We start from the raw sequence: 18298 nt of genomic DNA, 5'->3' as shown, positions 1-18298 counted from the left end.
GGAGGCAGCGCCCTCTGATGGATCTTGTAGGTAGCTGCGCCTTAGCGCCCAGTCTCAATCTTGGCTGCAAGCTAGAATCACCTGATAAGTTTTAAAAATCTCCATATTCAGGTCACATTGCAGACCTGTTACATCAGAATCTTGGGGTGTCACCCAAGTGTCAATATTTTTTAAAGCTCCGCAGGCAATTTTAATGTTCAGCCAAGATTGAGCAATAATTACAGATTAATTTTATATGTGAAGAAATTGTAGTGTAGAATGGAAAAAGTTAACGGTGGAGAATAAAATTCCCCTGGATCAAATCTTGCCAGTTTTCCACAAAAAGTCAGTCATATGAGACTTGACATGGTTCTAAAAATCCTGGAAAATCTCAGGAGTTGGGAGAAGGTATAAAATACTGTAATTGTCTTGATGACAGGCTGTGTCCAGGTAGGTTCAAAGTCACTGTTGGATCAAGAGTGCTAGTAGAGCGGGAATGTGCTTGAATAAAATAAGTTATTTACATTGGCTCCCAGGTTGTGTCCGCTTCATACCCTCTAACACATCGGATTTTAAACTTGAGCATGCATGAGGAAGCTGCTAATCTGCTTGTTAAAACACAGATCGCTGGGCCACACCCACCCCTGAATTTCTGAGTCAGTGGGTCCAACAAATTTCCAAGTGATGCCTAGGCTACTGGTTTAGGACCACACTTAGAGAATCGCTGCTACAAAAAATGGCCAGATCGACACCTGCCTTCAGGTCTGCACCTGCTCCAGCAACATGGGAATCCCCATAGCATCCCAAATAGTCCTCAAAGCAGGCATGCAAGGAAGGCAGAATGGTGCTTCGAGTGTGCCATAATGATTTGTAAGCACAAAACACAGGTCAAGTCCGATGTCTCAAGTGCTTCTGGATTGACAGGGTTGGGGGGGAATAGTGTGGGGTCCCTGGGGGCAGGGCTTGGATCATGGGCTTTCCCCCACCAAGCCCCAACTCAAAAGGGTCTGTTATAGAGGAGCCCCAGTCTTTGTGGAAGGAGGAGATAGTTTCATTTCAGGAACGGGAAGGTGAAGTCCCTAAAGGTTGGGGTTGGAGGTACTGCCATTCACAGTCAAGATGCCAGTATTGGGCCATCCATATTGTATACTTGTGGACCTTCAAATTTTTTGCTTGATAATATTTTCTATTGTAAGTTGTGGTAGTTACAAATGACGTATCGTAAATATTGACATCTTTTTAAAAACTGTGTCTGTAAATGAATGTAGTGGACACATATCTATCAGAGCAATTTGATACTAACATTAACCATTTTAAAAATACATGAAAAAACTCTTACCATCAATGTTAAATTTTATCTGAGTCCTATGCTCCTGGAAAGCAGCAATGGTGAAGAAATTTCTCCCATCCTTCTGTGTTCCAGAAACTAGTTACTGCAAAGAAACATCCTGCCCCATATGATTGTGAAAAGACTCCAGGATTCCCCCATTGTTTACCTATGACGAGTCCTGGCACGCACACTCCAAATTCCCATTCTTTGCCTCATTGATGATTAGCTGAACTGCTGGACCCATGGATCAATTGGAATAAAACGCTCATTAACCAAACTTTGGTTAAGCTTCTTTTCTTCCTCTAGGTCCCTGAACTATGGCCCACCCTCAGCCAGAGCCAGTTTACAATCCCTCCTTAATGACCCCTCCAGGGAATAGGCTGGCCTCAGGGTAAAACAATCTCCGTATCTAATATCAATTTACTAACCTAATAGGATCTGGGATCTGGTCACTGCCAGCTCCATATCCTGTTCTTTCTAGCTCCCTTTACTCCTCCCTATAAAGGAAAACCCTTTTTGCCTACCCTTGAGAACTAGCAGAGCATTTTCTCTATTGCAATAAATATCCCCTCCCAAACACCCACCCCCCTAATCCTTTCAAATAAAGTCTCTCCTTCCTAAATCTGGATTTATTTTTTATTACATGCAACATTCTTTTTTCTTCTTCAACTTACACTTCCATTCAACTTCCACTATGGAGATTTATCCTAACATAATCTATTTTCATGCTTGGCAATATTTTCTGGAGAACCTGATCATACTTAATTGTCACAAAATTATGTATACCAATTTGAACTTGTTAACTCTAGAAAAATGTCCTGTGACCCATGAGGTTCCACGTGTTATTTTTTTTCCTTCTGGATTGAGACATTGTTGCTATTATTTCTATTACAAGTGAGCAAATGATAAATATACAGCATTTCATTATATGAGCAATAATCTTTACACATAAAAAGTGAGTTTTAATTAGAAATGCCATTGGAAACATGTCTCTTTAGGAGATAGATGGAGCCAGTTATTTTTCATTAAGTTTATAAATCTGGGGATGAATATCACTTTTTGCAAGAATGGGAAAAAGTTGGGCCTTCTGTTTTGTTTTTATGGAGGTAAACACTGATTAAAAACATTGTTCACATAAAAAGCAGATAGAAGTGGAAGGAGTTTTCTCTGACAATGTCATCTCTTTTCATTTCTGTTAATTATGTAGCCTCAAAAAAAATTTCTTTAATGACCCATTAGCTGGCAACATGATTAAATCTTCCTCAGATCGTAACGAAAGCAAAGAATCAGAAACCCACCAGACTTGTAGAAAGGGTTTCTTGCCCAGTCCTCAATAATAACCCATATTTAGAGCAGTCTTATTGAAACTGATAGGTGTCATTTCAGGCGAGCTCCGAAAAGCCTGGCCCTTTATGTCTCAGCGCAGAAAGAATTCAGCGAGAGGCAAAGTGATAGATAAGAAGTGATTTATTAGAATGGGATGCTTGTGAGGCTTACAAGCGGACAGGCAAGAGGGTGCCACGCCTGAGAACTTAGTGGAAACTTACATTTATAATCAAAGGAAAAGGGGGGAGGGGGAAAAGACCACTTTCTTCTTCATTCTTTTTTTTTTTTTTTTTTTTTGCGGTACGCGGGCCTCTCACTGTTGTGGCCTCTTCAATTGTGGAGCACAGGCTCCGGACACGCAGGCTCAGCGGCCATGGCTCACGGGCCCAGCTGCTCCGCGGCTGCATGTGGGATCTTCCCAGACCAGGGCACGAACCCATGTCCCCTGCATCGGCAGGCGGACTCTCAACCACTGTGCCACCAGGGAAGCACCTCTTCTTCATTCTTGAGTAGACGTCATGCTTCCATCATCAACTCCTCGTCCAGGTTGGGCAGGGGAGTTTTTTGTCCCTACATGGTCAAGCCAGGACTTTAAAATTATTTCAGGTCTCTGTACAATGAGCACCTTTCCATACTGAGCTCACTGGGCAGGATGTGGGTCTCATGCCACCATTGTTTGTTTTGGGGCATGTCTCGTGCTTCTGTCACGTGGTTTTGTGGCTAGGCAAGCCTGCTTGGTTTTGTAGTTAAGTAAACCTGCTTTCTTGAGTGATCATTGATCTTACTGTGGTCTCCCAGAGCCTCCTAAAGTTCCCTATCTACAATCCCCTAATGGGGTTTCTAAGCTGACTATTTGATTATCCTACTCAACCCCTATCATTATTTTTCTTCTTCCCGAGACTACTTTTATTTCCCAGGGTAGTGCCACAGAGCAAGATTTAGAATGTGTGTGTGTGACTTTCCTTTGTAAAGTGGGAGACAGCTGGCTATAAAAAGGGAGATGGAAGCTGGACTCCAAAGACTCCAGGTCCATTCCCAGGTGTAGTTCCATGGGAGTTGAGGATCTGGTTACTGACTCTCTTAAAATCCTTCTTGCCTGAGAGTTGCCTCTGACAGAGTCTCCATGTCTGAAAACAGCTACTCTGCATCCCCTTTCCTTCTGCTCTCTGTCTTCTCAATGTTGCCTCCGAAGGAGCTCTGGAATCTGTCCCAAGCTCTTTATCCTCTCTACCACTCTGGCCACCAGGATCTTATCCCACCTGAATGTCCACAATCACCCCAACACCCATGTCTCTTCCTCCAGGCCTGGTCCATTCCTTTCCTATTGCAGCCAGAGTGAGCTTCCCCAAACGCAAATCTGCTGGAACCAGCTCTGGTTTGAATTCCTTCCAGCTCCCCCAAGCCTTCAGGAATCTGAGTAGAAAGCCTTATCCCTCTAGTGGCCTTCTCCTTTGTCCTGCTTCCCTCAAATCTGTAGCCTGGTCAGAAATACCCAATTTTTGGAACATGTACCCCTGGCCTTCTGAGTACATTTGCGATGCCACTGCTGCTTGCACAATGGAGCTAGAAGGAATCTGCGTTGGTCTTTGTTTGGACCTTCGCTGTTTTCCCTTAATTTCTTGAAATGTCAATTTCCTTAATCGTAAAACAGAAATAATAGTACACATCTCAAAGGGTTCGTCAGATTAAAGGGGTGTATTGCCTGGCACTCTGTTAATGCTCACATAATAAATGCAAACTCATTGTTATTGTTTTTTATTATTCACGTTGCACTGTTATCTGTTAACCTCTGTTACTGCGCCAAACCATGAACAACTAGAGTCCCCAGCGATTGTTCTTATTCTGTGTATCCCAATGCCGAGCCCATAGTAGGAACTTATTACTTATGAGTAAAGTATCGCAAAAGGATAACTGAAAAAGTAGCGCCGAAGGAGCAAACCTGACTTTTAAAAATCTTTTTTTTAGTGGCCATCGTGTATATTATTTCACCGAAACCCCTCGACACCCGAGGAGGTAGGAGTTATTCCTATTCCGCAAATGTGGGTGTGTACTCTGTAAGTCAGCCTGCCTTTAGTGGCATGGAGCTCATAGGAGCCCGCATCCCGACCCAGGGAGCGGGATGGATTGGACAAAATTGGGAGCAGAAGTGGGCGATAGGAGGCCACGATCCCCTCCAACCGCTTGAAAATTTCCCGCGCGCTGGGCCAGCCTTGGGCACAAACCACACCCCTCTAGGAGTCCCCGCCCCTTACGTTCCCAAGCGCCAACCCGCAGCGAGCCAGGCTCCCGGCCAATCAGAAGAGGACTTAGGCGGGCGCTGCGGTTCAGCAAGCCAACAGGCTGGCGGCCGGAGCAGGGCTTGCCCGGGCGTGTTGCAGCTGCAGGTTCCCTGGACGCCACGTGCTGGCGTGAGAAGACTCGCTGGGCTTTCAGGTGATTTCGGGGACCATGCTGGGGATCGCGGGGTGGGGTAGGCTGGCGCGACGTGTCCCCGGCCGCAGGGCCCCGCGCGGTGTGTCCGCCCCCGGCTTGTGGCGGGGGACGCCCGGCCTGGCCGGCCCGGCTCCCGGGCTCCCCAAAGTGCAGGCCTGGCCCCGGGCGCCGCCTGGCCCCCATCCCGCCCTGCTCGGGGTTCTCGGGCCTGAGTGGGCGGCGCTGGGCGATGGGACTCGGCCTGGTGGGCCTCTGCCCGGCCGCCGCGACCAGTGAGTGACCAATGCCTCAGTCCTTCCCTGGGTGAGGCCGGGCTCCTACACGTCACTCCTCGGAACGCCGGCGCCGGGGGAGATCGTGCAGGGCTCTCCTCAGACTGTTCTCGTCTTGTGAACTTTTTAGTAGCACAGGGGATCTTATCGAGCCAGCTTTTCTCAAATTAGGGCGATTATTAGTATCATGGCAAGGGGGTGAGGCCGCGCACTCTTTGAAATACAGATTCCAGGCCCCGTTTCCCCAAATGGCAGTTACGAAGGTGTGGGGAGTAGGCCTGGAAATCAGCCTTTGAAACAGACTAGGTTGGGGAAGCCCCTAACCTAGTTCAGTGCTGGATTTCATAAACCCTCGTTTTAAGTTAGGAGACAGTGCCTTGGTCCAGTTGATCTAGCTCTTTAGGGCCAGAGCAGGGTCTAGAACTGCCCACCTTCCTGATCAGCCAGCAGGTTGGTGGCCCTGAGGCCACTGGGAATTCTGACTTCGAGGTTCCTTTGGGCCTTTGCCCAAAGGCCTGGTGGCTGCTGATTCAAAGTGCTGGTTCTGGGCTGGAGAGAGATTTGTTTGCCTCACTGAAATACTTTTATTTGAGCAAAACTTCTCCTGAGCTTCCCTGAGCTCCATGTGGGAGCCCAGGATGAGGAAGGTGTCCCCTTGATGATTAATTGTTGGTTCTGACGTGTCAGCTAGGTCAGGGCATGTAGAGAACTGCTTTCATCTCTTGCAGCACAGGGCCAGGGCCACAGAGACCTTTTTTCTCAGGGATCCTAATTTCTGGCTTCTTTGAAACCTTGCCAACAGTGTTAGGGAGGCCACCGACCCTTGTCCTGGCCTCAGCTCCTGACCTGTAGGGTCCTTAGCCATCTCAGAGAAGGGAAAGGGCCCTCCTCCCCTACAAAAGTCAGTTATTAATGGGTCTCTGTCTAAGGCCTCCCCATTACTGGGCTGAGACAAATTGAGGTTCTGTATTTGTCAGCCTTAATATGTGACTTGTCAATATGGGGAAGTTGATTACAGTTAAGAGCCCTTTTAAAAAGGAGAAGACTTCTTGGGGAAGGGTTAAGCAAGCAGAGGGAGGATAAGTCAGGATGGGTCACCGTGCCTCCCCCTGGCCCAGGCATCCCCAAATGGCAGTTCATCTCCCCTCCTATTTCTCTTAGCCTCTGCTGCTATTGCTCAGATTCGTATGTTCTCCAGGTTTCTTCCTATATGGCAGTTGTGATCCCCCTCACGCTAAAACTCTAGGGAGATAGGTTCCCATCCACCTCTGGATTAAGGCCAAACTTTCACCACTCTCCAGGAACAGTTCTTTCTCACTGTCCACACTGCACCCGTCTCCTCTCCCCTTACCTCCTTGCTTTCCAATTGCTGCACCAAACTCCTTGCTTTCCCACAATGGATGTGCTTTGCCTCCTGGACTTTGTGTCTCTGTTTTTTTCTGTCTGGATGCCCTTCCCTACCTGGGCTCCCTGGTAGACCTTTCTGAAACCCTTCAAAGTGTCCCCTCCACTGCCAGGGCTTTTCTAACCTAGCGCTTCTGCTTTTTAAATACCTGGCCTGGTGACTCAGGCATGGGTCCTTTGTCCATTGCTCCCATCCTGAGCACACTCTTGTAAGTTCCTGACTATCTCTCTTCCGACCAAACCAGAGTTCCCTGAGGATGTGGTCACTTCCAGCACTGTAGTCCCCACAGTCTGGCAGATAGCAGGCCTGGTGTCAGCTTCTGGAGAGGATCCGCTCCATGCCAGGTTCCGGGCTGGCTGTAGGGGAAGGGACAGAGACAAACAAAGCTCTCTACCTGCCTTCATAGTGCTCTGAGGTAGGCTGTATGTAACTGTTGACTTTGAAGAGTGCAGTAAATTCTCTGATTGTGCTGCCAGAGCAGAGAGGGGTGAACTTCTTTGCTCCCCAGTTAGACTGTAATTGTCCGGGGTCAGGGCTATTGTGCCATGTTTCAGTGACCTCCCTAGGTGCCTTTGGGGCTCCCTCGCTTGACCCGCCGAGACCAGTATAGGGACACCACCTTGGGGTAGGAAAAGCCACCAGAGTGTGATGGGCTTCCCAGAGTGCAGGCAGAAGGTGGAGTGGTAAAAAGCGAACAGGGGCAGTTCCTCCAGCCAGGCCTACCTTGTGCCTTACGCCCAAATGGCATCAGGCTGAAGGTGGGCCCCTCCTCCTCAGCCCTGGGGTACTTTTTTCAGGCCTTTGCCCCTAACATGTCCACTGATTCCTCTCACTTCTACCTGGAGGGCTACTGTTCCACGTTCATGCAGACTTAACCTCTTCAGCCTGTCCTGCTTCCCTGGCACTTCTCACGCAGCCCTTCACATGCCTTCTGCTCTGTTTCTGTCTCTGCAGTGAGACTCAACTCTTGGAGTCCAGGATCTTTCTTTGTAACTCTCTGCCCAGCTCTTGCCACAATTGGGAACCCAGAGGCCTCAGTGTGACATTAGCCTGTGCAACCTGGAGGATTGTTCCAGAAGGGCTTCCTGGAGGATGTAGAAAGGGTAGGGGGGATGTGAGTGGGAAGGGAGGCAGGAGGAAGGCCTGTGGGTTGGGAGTCCAGGCTGAGGCAGCTCTGGCCTGGGAAGAACTGGTTACCAACCATGAGCAGGGGTCTTCACCTCTGGGGGAAAGGGAGCATATAATACATGCCAGGAGGGAATTCCCCTGTGGTCCAGTGGTTAGGACTCGGCGCTTCCACTGCTGTGGCCTGGGTTCAATCCCTGGTTGGGGAACGAAGATCCTGCAAGCCAGGTGGCCATAAATGAATGAATGGATGGATGGATGGATGGATGGCCCGGATTCAATCCCTGGTTGGGGAACTAAGGTCCTGTAAGCCACATGACCAAAAATGAGTGAATGAATGAATGAATAAATAAATAAAATAAAATAAAAAAGCAAATTATTAAAAAGGCAAAAGGGACTTCCCTGGCAGTCCAGTGGTTAAGATTCCGTGCTTCCAATGCGGGGTGTACGGGTTCGATCCCTGGTTGGGGAACTGAGATCCCACATGCCGCTCAGCCAAAATAAATAAATAAATAAAAGGCAAACAATAAAAAGATAAAGTCCTTTAAATATATATATATGTATATGCAGGGAGCATATAATATATGCAGTTTAATGGGGATTTGGCCACAATTCAAATATACACTAACCAAGGGAAACTTGGGACATGACACTCCTGACTCCACAGAAAATCCCTTTGTTCCTATTAAGAATAGTTGATTCAGGAGTTAAGGATGAGCAGCTAAATTTTATCCAGATGTACTAGGAAATAGCATTTTCATGAATACAGATGCAACTAAAATTGGTCACCTATAAAGATTTTAAAGGCTACATCAAGGTATATAGTCTTGACTAAAGACAGATTAATGAACCAAATGACTAATAATTAGTATTCTTAATAATAGGGTGGGGGAGGGAAGGATTGGGAGTTTGGGATTAGTAGATGCAAACTATTTTGTATAGCATGGATAAACAACAAGGTCCTACTGTATAGCACAGGGAACGATATTCAATTTCCTGTGATAAACCATAATGGAAAAGACTGAAAAAGAATGTATATATACATGTAGCTGAGTCCCTTTGCTGTACAGCAGAAATTAACAACATTGTAAATAAACTATACTTCAATAGAATTAAAAAAAAATAAAGCATAATTTTAAAAAATATATGCAGATCCTAGCACACATGGATTGTGCCTTTTTCTCTTCACAAGGGAAGGGTAGTAGGGCCATTTTACACGCAAAGAACCTGAAGTTCAATAGTTAGGTAACTTATACAGAGCTGAGTTACCCTGCTCTGTCTATTTCAAAGCGCTGGTTTTCTGGTGTGTTCAAAACATACTGGCTGACTTAGTACAGCAAACAAGATGAGGTTTTCCAGGCTACATCCTTCACTGTTGGGAAGATGCCGGACTTATTGCATGGGATTTGCAAACCCATGTGAACAACAAATATTTCCTGTGGCAGCGGTGTGTGACAGCATTTCTTTACAACCCAGCGTTCAGGGATGGAGAGCTTGTGGGAGGTACCACAGGAATCTGCAGCACTATAGGTCAGGGCTTTTTCTGTTTCTCTTTTAGAGTTGAGCTGGTTAACCAGCACACCAGTGCCTGTAGGCTTCAGTGATTAAACTACATGTCCAACTGTATTTAAATGTTTGTAGACAGTGTTGTGATGAGTGAATTAGAAGAAAGGCATTTAATAGATTACATCATTTTAGTTAACCCATACCAATAAAATACAACTATTGTGGCCTTCCTGTGAAATATTTTCTCCAGGTTTTGCTGTGGGTCTTGCGTTCACATTTCATAAGGTTTTTGTTTTTGTTTTAAATAGGATATCATATATATGCCATTTCTGTAACCTTTATTTTCTCATAGCCATACCTCTAAAATGTTTTGATGCTAATGGTATTGGAGGTAAGCTATGGCTTGGAGGTTGAGAGCATGGATTCTGGGTTCACATCAGCCTTTGTCTATGTATTAATCGGGCAAGTTACTTAACCTCTATGCCTCAGTTTTTGTACCTGTAATATGAGGATAATAATGCTTTGTTCAAGTTGTTGGGAAGATTGAGTGATTCCATGTAAAGTACTTAAAACAGTGGTTTTGCAGGTGGTATCGATTGTATGAGTGTAATTACTATTAACATAGGTCCTTGACTCCACCTGGGATGCTGAGACAAAGTGTAGGGCTCTGGGGCGGCCTGGCAGTAGAGCACTGCAGGGAGGGAGGAAGAGAGATGGAGGGGCAGGGCTGGCCTGGGACACTCCTCACCCAGCCCCTCTGCCCTATGTGTTCTCTCCCCAGGCTGCTACCCTGTAGGCAGATTACCTCCCAGACCTCCCTTGCCCTGAGTGGTGAGCTGATTGGGATGGTGGCCCGGGAAGCTTCTGAGTCTGCCCAGTGCCTGTGCCCTTCCCTGGCCAGCCTGAATGCCAAGGATGTGCTTCGGAGGAAACACAAGAGGAAGAGCCGACAGCACCAGCGGTTTATGGCCCGGAAGGCCTTGCTGCAGGAGTATGGGTTGCGGACCACACCCCTGGAGCCAGGATCCTCCCCAGGCACCGAAGCCGCCAGCAGTGTGAGGCAGCGTCCAAGGGCTGAATCTGGAGGTGCCCAAGGCAGCAGAAAGCCCACCCCCAGAGAATCTGCTGGGCCCTTGCCCAGCAAGTGCGTGGCTATCGACTGTGAGATGGTGGGCACGGGACCGCGAGGGCGGGTGAGTGAGCTGGCCCGCTGCTCCGTGGTGAGTTACCACGGCGAGGTCCTCTACGACAAGTACATCCAGCCTGAGATGCCCATCGTGGACTACCGCACTCGCTGGAGCGGCATCACCAGGCAGCACATGCGCAAGGCCATCCCCTTCCAGGTGGCCCAGAAAGAGGTGAGGGCAGGGCTGGGGGCTTGGGGGCAGTGTGATGGGCTGGGAAGAGCAGCCCCGGGCCTGAGTCAACACTTAGCCACTAGAAGCGAGAGACCATTGGGAAGTTACTTAACTTCTCCAAACAGTGGGTTTCCTCTCCATAGAAAAGGGTGAATAGAAATCCTTCCCTACCTGCGTGGAAGGGGTGCTGGGGTGTCCCACGTGATAGTGTTTATGGAGAGGCCGCGCCAGCTGTAAGATGCGAAACAGCTTCTTTTCTGTTATGAAAGCACTATGTGTCTGCCTAAAATTTGTAAGGCCCACAGTGCTGTCACCTTCAGGTGTTAAATGTTTTGGTATTTTTTTAATGTTAGTTTTTCATTGCTTTGAAAAAAATTAGTGTTGGGACCACACTGACATGCCAGGAATTCCTAAACGTCCTCGAGCATAGGAAACACCTTAATCCTTATTAATGATCTTGAATCCTTGTCCTCGGATCCCTCCATAGAGATTCTGATCCTGCAGGTCTCTAGGCCTTGGGAGGGCTCTGATGTGTGTGTTCCTAAAAACTGTCATGCTGTGTAAACTTGCACGATAAAAACCCCAGAGCTGATGGGGAAAAGGGGTTAGGGACACAATACCCAAAAAACTTCATTAATGACACCCCAAAAATAAAAAGATAGAAACCTAATAACAGTGGGAGCACAGTTTTGCACAGGTTGAGTGGTTGAGAAATGCGTAAGTACAGCACTCTGCCTTGAAAGACCTGGGGCGCTCGGGGAAGTGGGTGTCAGGGGGGTGGCGGCTCTCACTGTGGGAGGGGTTGAGAGAATTACCTGAAGTCAGGAAGTGGGAAGCCAGGTGCGGGCAGCACGCTGGTAAACTGTGCTGGCTGGTAGACTTGCAAGGCGTGGGTGCTTTCTGGATTCCCCAGTGGCTCTGCTCAGCTAGGTGAGGTTTCTGCATTCACTTTCGTCCTTCTGTTTCTCAAGGGCGAAATTTGCATTATTCTCAAGTCACATCCTAATATATCAACCGTGTTGGAACATTTTTCATTTTCAAACCAAGCGTTGTAGCAGAACTACTTAACATTTCTGGTTTATTCTTGGGATGAGGTGCATTTAGGAAATACTAATATAAGTCATCTTGTGTCTTCCTTTTTCACATAAGATAGACGCTAAGGATTTCTTTCAAAAGGTTATTAATCAAGCAGGTTGATCAGGAATAGAAGCAGCAGGAAGGGAGGTAGGTGGTGAACCCTCCAGCTCCCTGTTGCTTCCCTCAGCCTGCCAAGAGCTGGACCACATTGGATCTGCCTGGACTTGGAGCCAGTGTGGAGCGTGCTGGGTGCCTTCCCACCACGTGGCTTGTGTTGGGGGGTGTGTGTGTGTGTGTGTGTGTGTGTGTTATGGGGGGGTGGTGACTAGAGTGGGGTGGCCCGTCCCTACCACTAAAGTCTAAATGCACCTTATCCATATGCCGTGAAGGCTGAGTTTAGCGATAAACCATGCGTCACCAGCAGAGGCAGCTGTGGGAGGCTGGTGGCGGGTGATAAGGAGATGTCCATGGCCCCGGACATGGCCTCCCTAGGGCCTGAGGACGGCGGGAGGCAGGAAAGAGAAGCACGCATTGTGTAGCTGGTGAGAGCTGAGCCAGAGAGCATGTTTTGAGGGTGAGAAGTGGGAGTCCTGTACAGCAGAGGGGCAAAGGGATAGAATCCTGAAGATAAGGACCGTTCCATTAATGCTGTAAAAGCTGCCATTGGTGATACGTCTCCAGTGCCTGGCACAGTTCTGGGACTTCACCCTGACACCCTCCTGTGTGCTGAGCTGGCACAGAGCATCACTAGTCCAGGCAGACATGGTTCCTGCGTGTTACCATGAGCTCACAGTGGGGGGCAGCTGGACAGGCCACGCGGAGCTGAATGTGTGCTTAGAAAATGTGGTGAATCCCCCGAAGGAGAGAACAGCGGGGGTCCTGATGGCGTTGGGGGAGGCCTGCTGATGTGTAAGCTGAGACCTGCCATGAGAGGAGTTGGTGGGGGTGGGGGGTGCCGGGGGGCTGGCGAGGTCTTCCGGGCTGAGAGAGAAGAGCCTGTGCTGGCAGGAAAGAGTGCTTGTATGGGGTCACTTACCCATCCAAGAGCCCCTTACTGCTCACTACCACCCCACCAATGCCGTTGCCAGCTTTCCTGTTTTGCAGATGTGCAGGAAGCTTAAACGGCCCCCTGATTATAGCAAGTAGTGAGTAGAGGGTCTGGATTCAAGCTCGGGGCAACTTGGTTGACAGTGGAGCCCGTGGTCGCCTCTCTGCGCTGCCTCACTCCAGAGGGGTCCCCGCCTGACAGTGGGGCCTTCCCGACTCCTCCTCTGTTCACAGATCCTCAAGCTCCTGAAGGGCAAGGTGTTGGTGGGGCACGCCCTGCACAATGACTTCCAGGCCCTCAAGTACATCCACCCTCGGGGCCAGACCCGGGACACCACTTATGTCCCCAGCCTCCTCAGCCAGCCCAGCCTCCACGCCCGGACCCGCGTCTCTCTTAAGGACCTGGCCCTGCAGCTGCTGCACAAGAAAATCCAGGTGCGTGGTGCAGGGGGGCTGGGGGAGTGAGAGGGCCTGGCCTCCATGCTGGCCTGGCCACGGACAGGCCATGGGCTGTGCCTCTAGCCTGCCAGTCCCAGTCCTGGGGCTCCCGCATGTCCACACAGCCCTGGGTTTTTTCTCTCTGTCGCCCTCCTTCCCCAGTGCTTTGTGACAGCCAGCCACACCCTCCGGGCTGCTGTCTTTCAGATCTGTCTCCCACCTAGTTCCTGGCTCTGTCCCCACGCTTGCATGTAGAACCCCATCTCCTGCAGCCTTCGGTCAGGGGCAGCTGATCACTCTTGCTCCTGCTGTGCTTCACATTCATAATTCCATCTGCTCCTCAAGGCTTTGAAGCAGGGATTTTTTTTTTTTAAATAAATTTACTTATTTTATTTATTTATTTTAGGCTGCATTGAGTCTTCGTTGCTGGGCGCAGGCTTTCTCTAGCTGCAGAGAGCAGGGGCTACTCTTCGTTGCGGTGCGCGGGCTTCTCATCGCGGTGGCTTCTCTTGTGGAGCACAGGCTCTAGGCACACAGGCTTCAGTAGTTGTGGCACACAGGCTCAGTAGTTGTGGCTCGCGGGATCTAGAGCTCAGGCTCAGTAGTTGTGGCGCACGGGCTTAGTTGCTCCGCGGCATGTGGGAATCTTCCCTGACCAGGGCTTGAACCCGTGTTCCCTGTGTTAGCAGGCGGATTCTTAACCACTGTGCCACCAGGGAAGCCCTGAAGCCGGGATTTTTAACCGGGTTTTCTATTTGAGGAAACAGGCTTCAAGAAGCTAGGCTTGTGGTACAGCTGGGATTCTAGCGCTTGTCTGTGTGACTAGGACCCATGCCCTTCTCGCTGTACCAGGCTGTACACCCGCATTCTGAGAGTATGCATCTCTGGGCCAGGACCCAGCCCGGGCCGCTGGGCTCCCACCAGGACTGCAGGCAGTGATGCGTGGGCTCTCGTCCGCAGGTGGGCCAGCACGGGCACTCATCGGTGGAAGACGCCGTGACGGCCATGGAGCTCTACCGGCTGGTGGAGGTGAAGTGGGAACAGCAGGAGGCCAGCAGCCTCCAACCCCACCCTGAGGACAGAGAGCCCGACAGCAGCACAGACATGGAGCAGTATATGGAGGACCAGTACTGGCCGGAGGACCTGGCCCAGGGCACCAGCAGAGGAACAGGAGAGGCACCGGGCAGAACGGAGTGAGGGAGGGGAAGCTCCACTGGAGAGCGGGGACCAGGAGAGTGGCTGGGGCCGGATGCCACCAGTGTCCCCCAGGGCCTAAAGTGTTGGGACCATCTGCCCACAGCACAGTCCCCGATTCTGTGGTTTTGCTGATGGCACTTTATAGGCACCATGAAAATGGCAGGTGGGCTATAGCTGCTTGAGCCTAGCAGTAGTAGGGGATGCGCCGGCAGACTCCCCACCCCCAGGCTGTGCTCTCTAAAGGGATGATCTCTCCCTCCTTGGGGGTGGGTGGGGTGGGTGTCCCTATTCAAGAATTCCCTTGTCTCGCCCCAGTGACCTGGGGTAAAGCTCTCTTCCTGTTGTCACCATCTACCTCTTCCTCCACAGTCATTTTCAGGAGAATAACTACGCCCTGAAGCTACAGAGTTAAGGCCACTCAAGGGTCATTTTGTCCCTTTCTCTCAGAACTGGAAGCCTGGCTGTAGCCATCGTAGGAGCTGCCAGGCTACAATGGAATAGCAGAGACCTCAGCTCGTGGGGAGCTGGGTCTTCACTTGCTCGCCACCAGAACTCACCAGGCACTATTCTGGGAGGAGGGAAGGCAGATGAGCTTTGGGTGGAGACTCGCATATGTATTTTGACCCAAGTCAGGCATTCCTCCTGCCCACCCAGCGCTAGGCTCTCTTAAGCAAAAGTCTGAGAAACAAGACAGCGGTTTGAATTCTGGGACCCCTGTGCAGAATTGCCCACAGGGATCTTTATTTATTGAGAGCAAGGCCACGGGTCTGTAGGGGAGCAGAGGGCGGGTCCACTGGGGCCGGGCCAGGCATTGACAGCTGTGCAGCTGTTGCACTCGGGTGGGTGTCCCCAATCACTGGTGGTTGGGTTTTCTCCAGATTTCTAAAAATGTTCTGTGTCAGGATTCATCCCCTACCCCTCTTTCCTTGTTTCCTAAGGGGCAGTTTGGGGGTATTGGGGTAACCCGGAGCTCAGGTCACACAGAACCTTTGAGCCCCATCTTTGTTCACTACTCAATAGCTTTGAGACTCAGGCAAGTGTGTGACTTCACTCTTGAGTCTGTTCCCTCATCTGTAAAATGGGGATAATAACACCACCTACCTCACAGGTTGTTAGGAGGATGAAGTGCTGAGTGCTTGGCCCAGTGCCTGGCGCCTAGTAAGCTGGACCGGCTGTGTTTTCTTTAAGGATCAGTGTTGGGCTTTCCGGGTAACACCTGAACACGCCCTCAGGTTGAGTGGCTTTGACCCAGACAGGACTGTCCTCGTGGCTGTTCCAGCAGGTGGGGCACAGGCTGCTGAGGACAACTCAGAGGTTCCGGGCTCTCACCGTTCCCCGTGATGCTTGGATTTCACGTCAGTCTGAGCAAAGCAGCAGGGCCAGGAAGGGAGAGACACTGAAACCACGCAACTGCAAAAGCAGGGCCGCAGATTGCTCTGGGAGCTGGCTGAGTCACTGACCACGCCTCGCCTGGCTCCAGGACTTTGTTCTAGGTTCCTTAAACATCTGTAGCTGACGCCACACTCACAGTTGAGAAGTAGCTTTGGTTCTTTGGTCTGTGGGTTGAGGAAGGATGGAACTGCTAGCAGTGGGGAGATGTACTGGGTTTAAAATCAGCTTTGTTGTAAAACCTGGAAAAAAACTCAATTAGAAAGTGGGTGAAGTGGCCTTTTCTTTGAATTCTTCAGCTAGGGTGGGAGGGTGGCTTGGGGGAGGGATGGTGGTGATGCTGGGGCGCTGAGTCTTGCTGGCTGCTTTGACCTTTGAGGTGGGCGGCTTTCAAGATGATGCTTTGGGATGTAGCAAGAAAATACTACAGAATTTATAGTTTATTATTTTTTTCCTTTATTTTTTTTAACATCTTTATTGGAGTATAATTGCTTTACAATGGTGTGTTAGTTTCTGCTTTATAACAAAGTGAATCAGCTACACATATACATATATCCCCATATCTCCTTCCTCTTGCGTCTCCCTGCCACCCTCCCTATCCCACCCCTCTAGGTGGTCACAAAGCACGGAGCTGATCTCCCTGTGCTATGTGGCTGCTTCCCACTATAGTTTATTTTTGAAAATCTTATAACTGCCCTAGTATAGAGCACAAGTTTATTAAACTTCTTTCTCTTTGAAGGTACATACTCACTTTTTTTATTTTTAAAAACTTTTTTTAGTTTTAAATATAAAATACACAATATAAAATTTACCATCTTAGCCATTTTTAAGGGTAGAGTTAGTGTTAAATATATTCACAATGTTGTACAACCTGCCTCCAGAACTGTATTATTTTGCAAAACTGAAACTCTATACTCATTAAACAATAGCTCCTCATTCCCTCCTTCTTCCAACGGCAACTACCGTTCTTTCTGTTTTTATGAATTTGATTAGGTACCTCATGTAAGTGGAATCCTACAGTATTTGCCTTTTTGTGTCTGGCTTATTTCACTTAACATAATGTCCTCAGAGTTTGTCCCCGAGGTTGTAGTATGTGTCAGAATTTCCTTCCATTTTAAGGCTAAATAATAATTCATTTGTATGTATATGACACCTTTTGTTCATTCATCCATCCATACATCAACAGACATTTGGGTTACTTCTCCCTCTTGGTTATTGTGAGTAATGCTGCTATGTCTCTCCAGGACCCTGCTTTCAATTCTTTTGGGTATACATCCAGAAGTGGGATTGCTGGACCATGGTAATTGTGTTTGTTTATTTATTTATTTTTGGCCGCACCGTGGCTTGCAGGATCTTAGTTTCCCCCGACCAGGGATTGAACTCCGGCCCACAATAGTGAAAGCTCAAGTCCTAACCACTGGACTGCCAGGGAATTCCCTGTGTTTCATTTTTTTGAGGAATCTCTATACTGTTTTACACAGTGGCTGCACCATTTTACATTCCCACCAACAGTGCACAAAGGTTCTAATTTCTCCATATCCTCACCGACACTTGTTATTTGTGGTCTTTTTGATAATAGTCATCCTGACAGGTGTGAGGTGATATACCTCGTTGTGGTTTTGATTTGCATTTCCCTGATGATTAGTAATGTTGAGTATCTTTTTTCACATATTTATTGGTATATAGTTTATTTTTAACACATTCTTTTTTATGTTTTAAAAAATGTATCCCAGGGCTTCCCTGGTGGCTCAGTGGTTGAGAGTCCGCCTGCCGATGCAGGGGACACGGGTTCGTGCCCCGGTCCAGGAGGATCCCGCGTGCTGCGGAGCGGCTGGGCCCGTGAGCCATGGCCGCTGAGCCTGTGCGTCCGGAGCCTGTGCTCCGCGACGGGAGAGGCCACAACAGTGAGAGGCCCGCGTATCGCAAAAAAAAAAAAAAAAAAAAATGTATCCCAGGGACTTCCCTGGTGGTCCAGTGGTTAAGAATCCTCCTTCCAATGCAGGGGACACGGGTTCAATCCCTGGTTGGGGAACTAAGATCCCACATGCTGCAGGGCAACTAAGCCCACGCGCTGCCACTACTGAGCCCGCACACCTCATCTAAGATCCCGTGTGCTGCAACTAAGACCCGACACAGCCACAAAAACAAAACAAAACAAAACAAAACAGTATTCCATAGCACAGTTTGACATGTTTTAAGTTGAACCACATTAAATTGCCGATATTTGACTGAGGTGTTTCCATCTGTGGTATATAATTTAGAAATTCACATACACATTTTAGGGGTACGTGACCAGCTGAGGTTGGAGACAGTTGAGCTGGATTTCAAAGGGCAGGTTGCCTGTAGGGAGAGGTATCTGACCCACCGTTATGATTCATCCACTCGGCCTGTGTCCTATGCTGGGGGTTCAGAGAAG

The 18298-nt window shown here is 49.0% G+C and overlaps 1 protein-coding gene across 1 annotated transcript; it reads left to right on the top strand.

Annotated features, from left to right (window-relative positions):
* The first annotated feature begins 4980 nt into the window (after positions 1-4980).
* AEN (apoptosis enhancing nuclease) lies at positions 4981-16368 on the top strand. Its single transcript, XM_027083103.1, has 4 exons — positions 4981-5068; positions 10158-10734; positions 13093-13293; positions 14257-16368. Exons 2-4 carry the CDS (start codon positions 10222-10224, stop codon positions 14491-14493), a joined length of 951 nt encoding a protein of 316 aa, XP_026938904.1. The 5' UTR covers positions 4981-5068; positions 10158-10221; the 3' UTR covers positions 14494-16368.
* Positions 16369-18298: the final 1930 nt, after the last annotated feature.

The sequence above is a fragment of the Aethalodelphis obliquidens genome, unplaced genomic scaffold (assembly GCF_003676395.1).
Source record: "Aethalodelphis obliquidens isolate GAN/ISIS:26980383/991018 unplaced genomic scaffold, ASM367639v1 scaffold49, whole genome shotgun sequence".
Classification (NCBI taxonomy): Eukaryota; Metazoa; Chordata; class Mammalia; order Artiodactyla; family Delphinidae; genus Aethalodelphis; species Aethalodelphis obliquidens.
The sequence above is the reverse complement of the archived record's forward strand: the minus strand, read 5'-3'. Positions and strand labels throughout refer to the sequence as shown.

Bases quoted from the DNA above. Each gene is read 5' to 3' on its own strand.
- AEN (XM_027083103.1), top strand. From the start codon at position 10,222: ATGGTGGCCCGGGAAGCTTCTGAGTCTGCCCAGTGCCTGTGCCCTTCC. The intron at 10,735-13,092 runs GTGAGGGCAGGG...CTCTGTTCACAG, and splicing joins TCCAGGTGGCCCAGAAAGAG to ATCCTCAAGCTCCTGAAGGG. The intron at 13,294-14,256 runs GTGCGTGGTGCA...TCTCGTCCGCAG, and splicing joins TGCTGCACAAGAAAATCCAG to GTGGGCCAGCACGGGCACTC.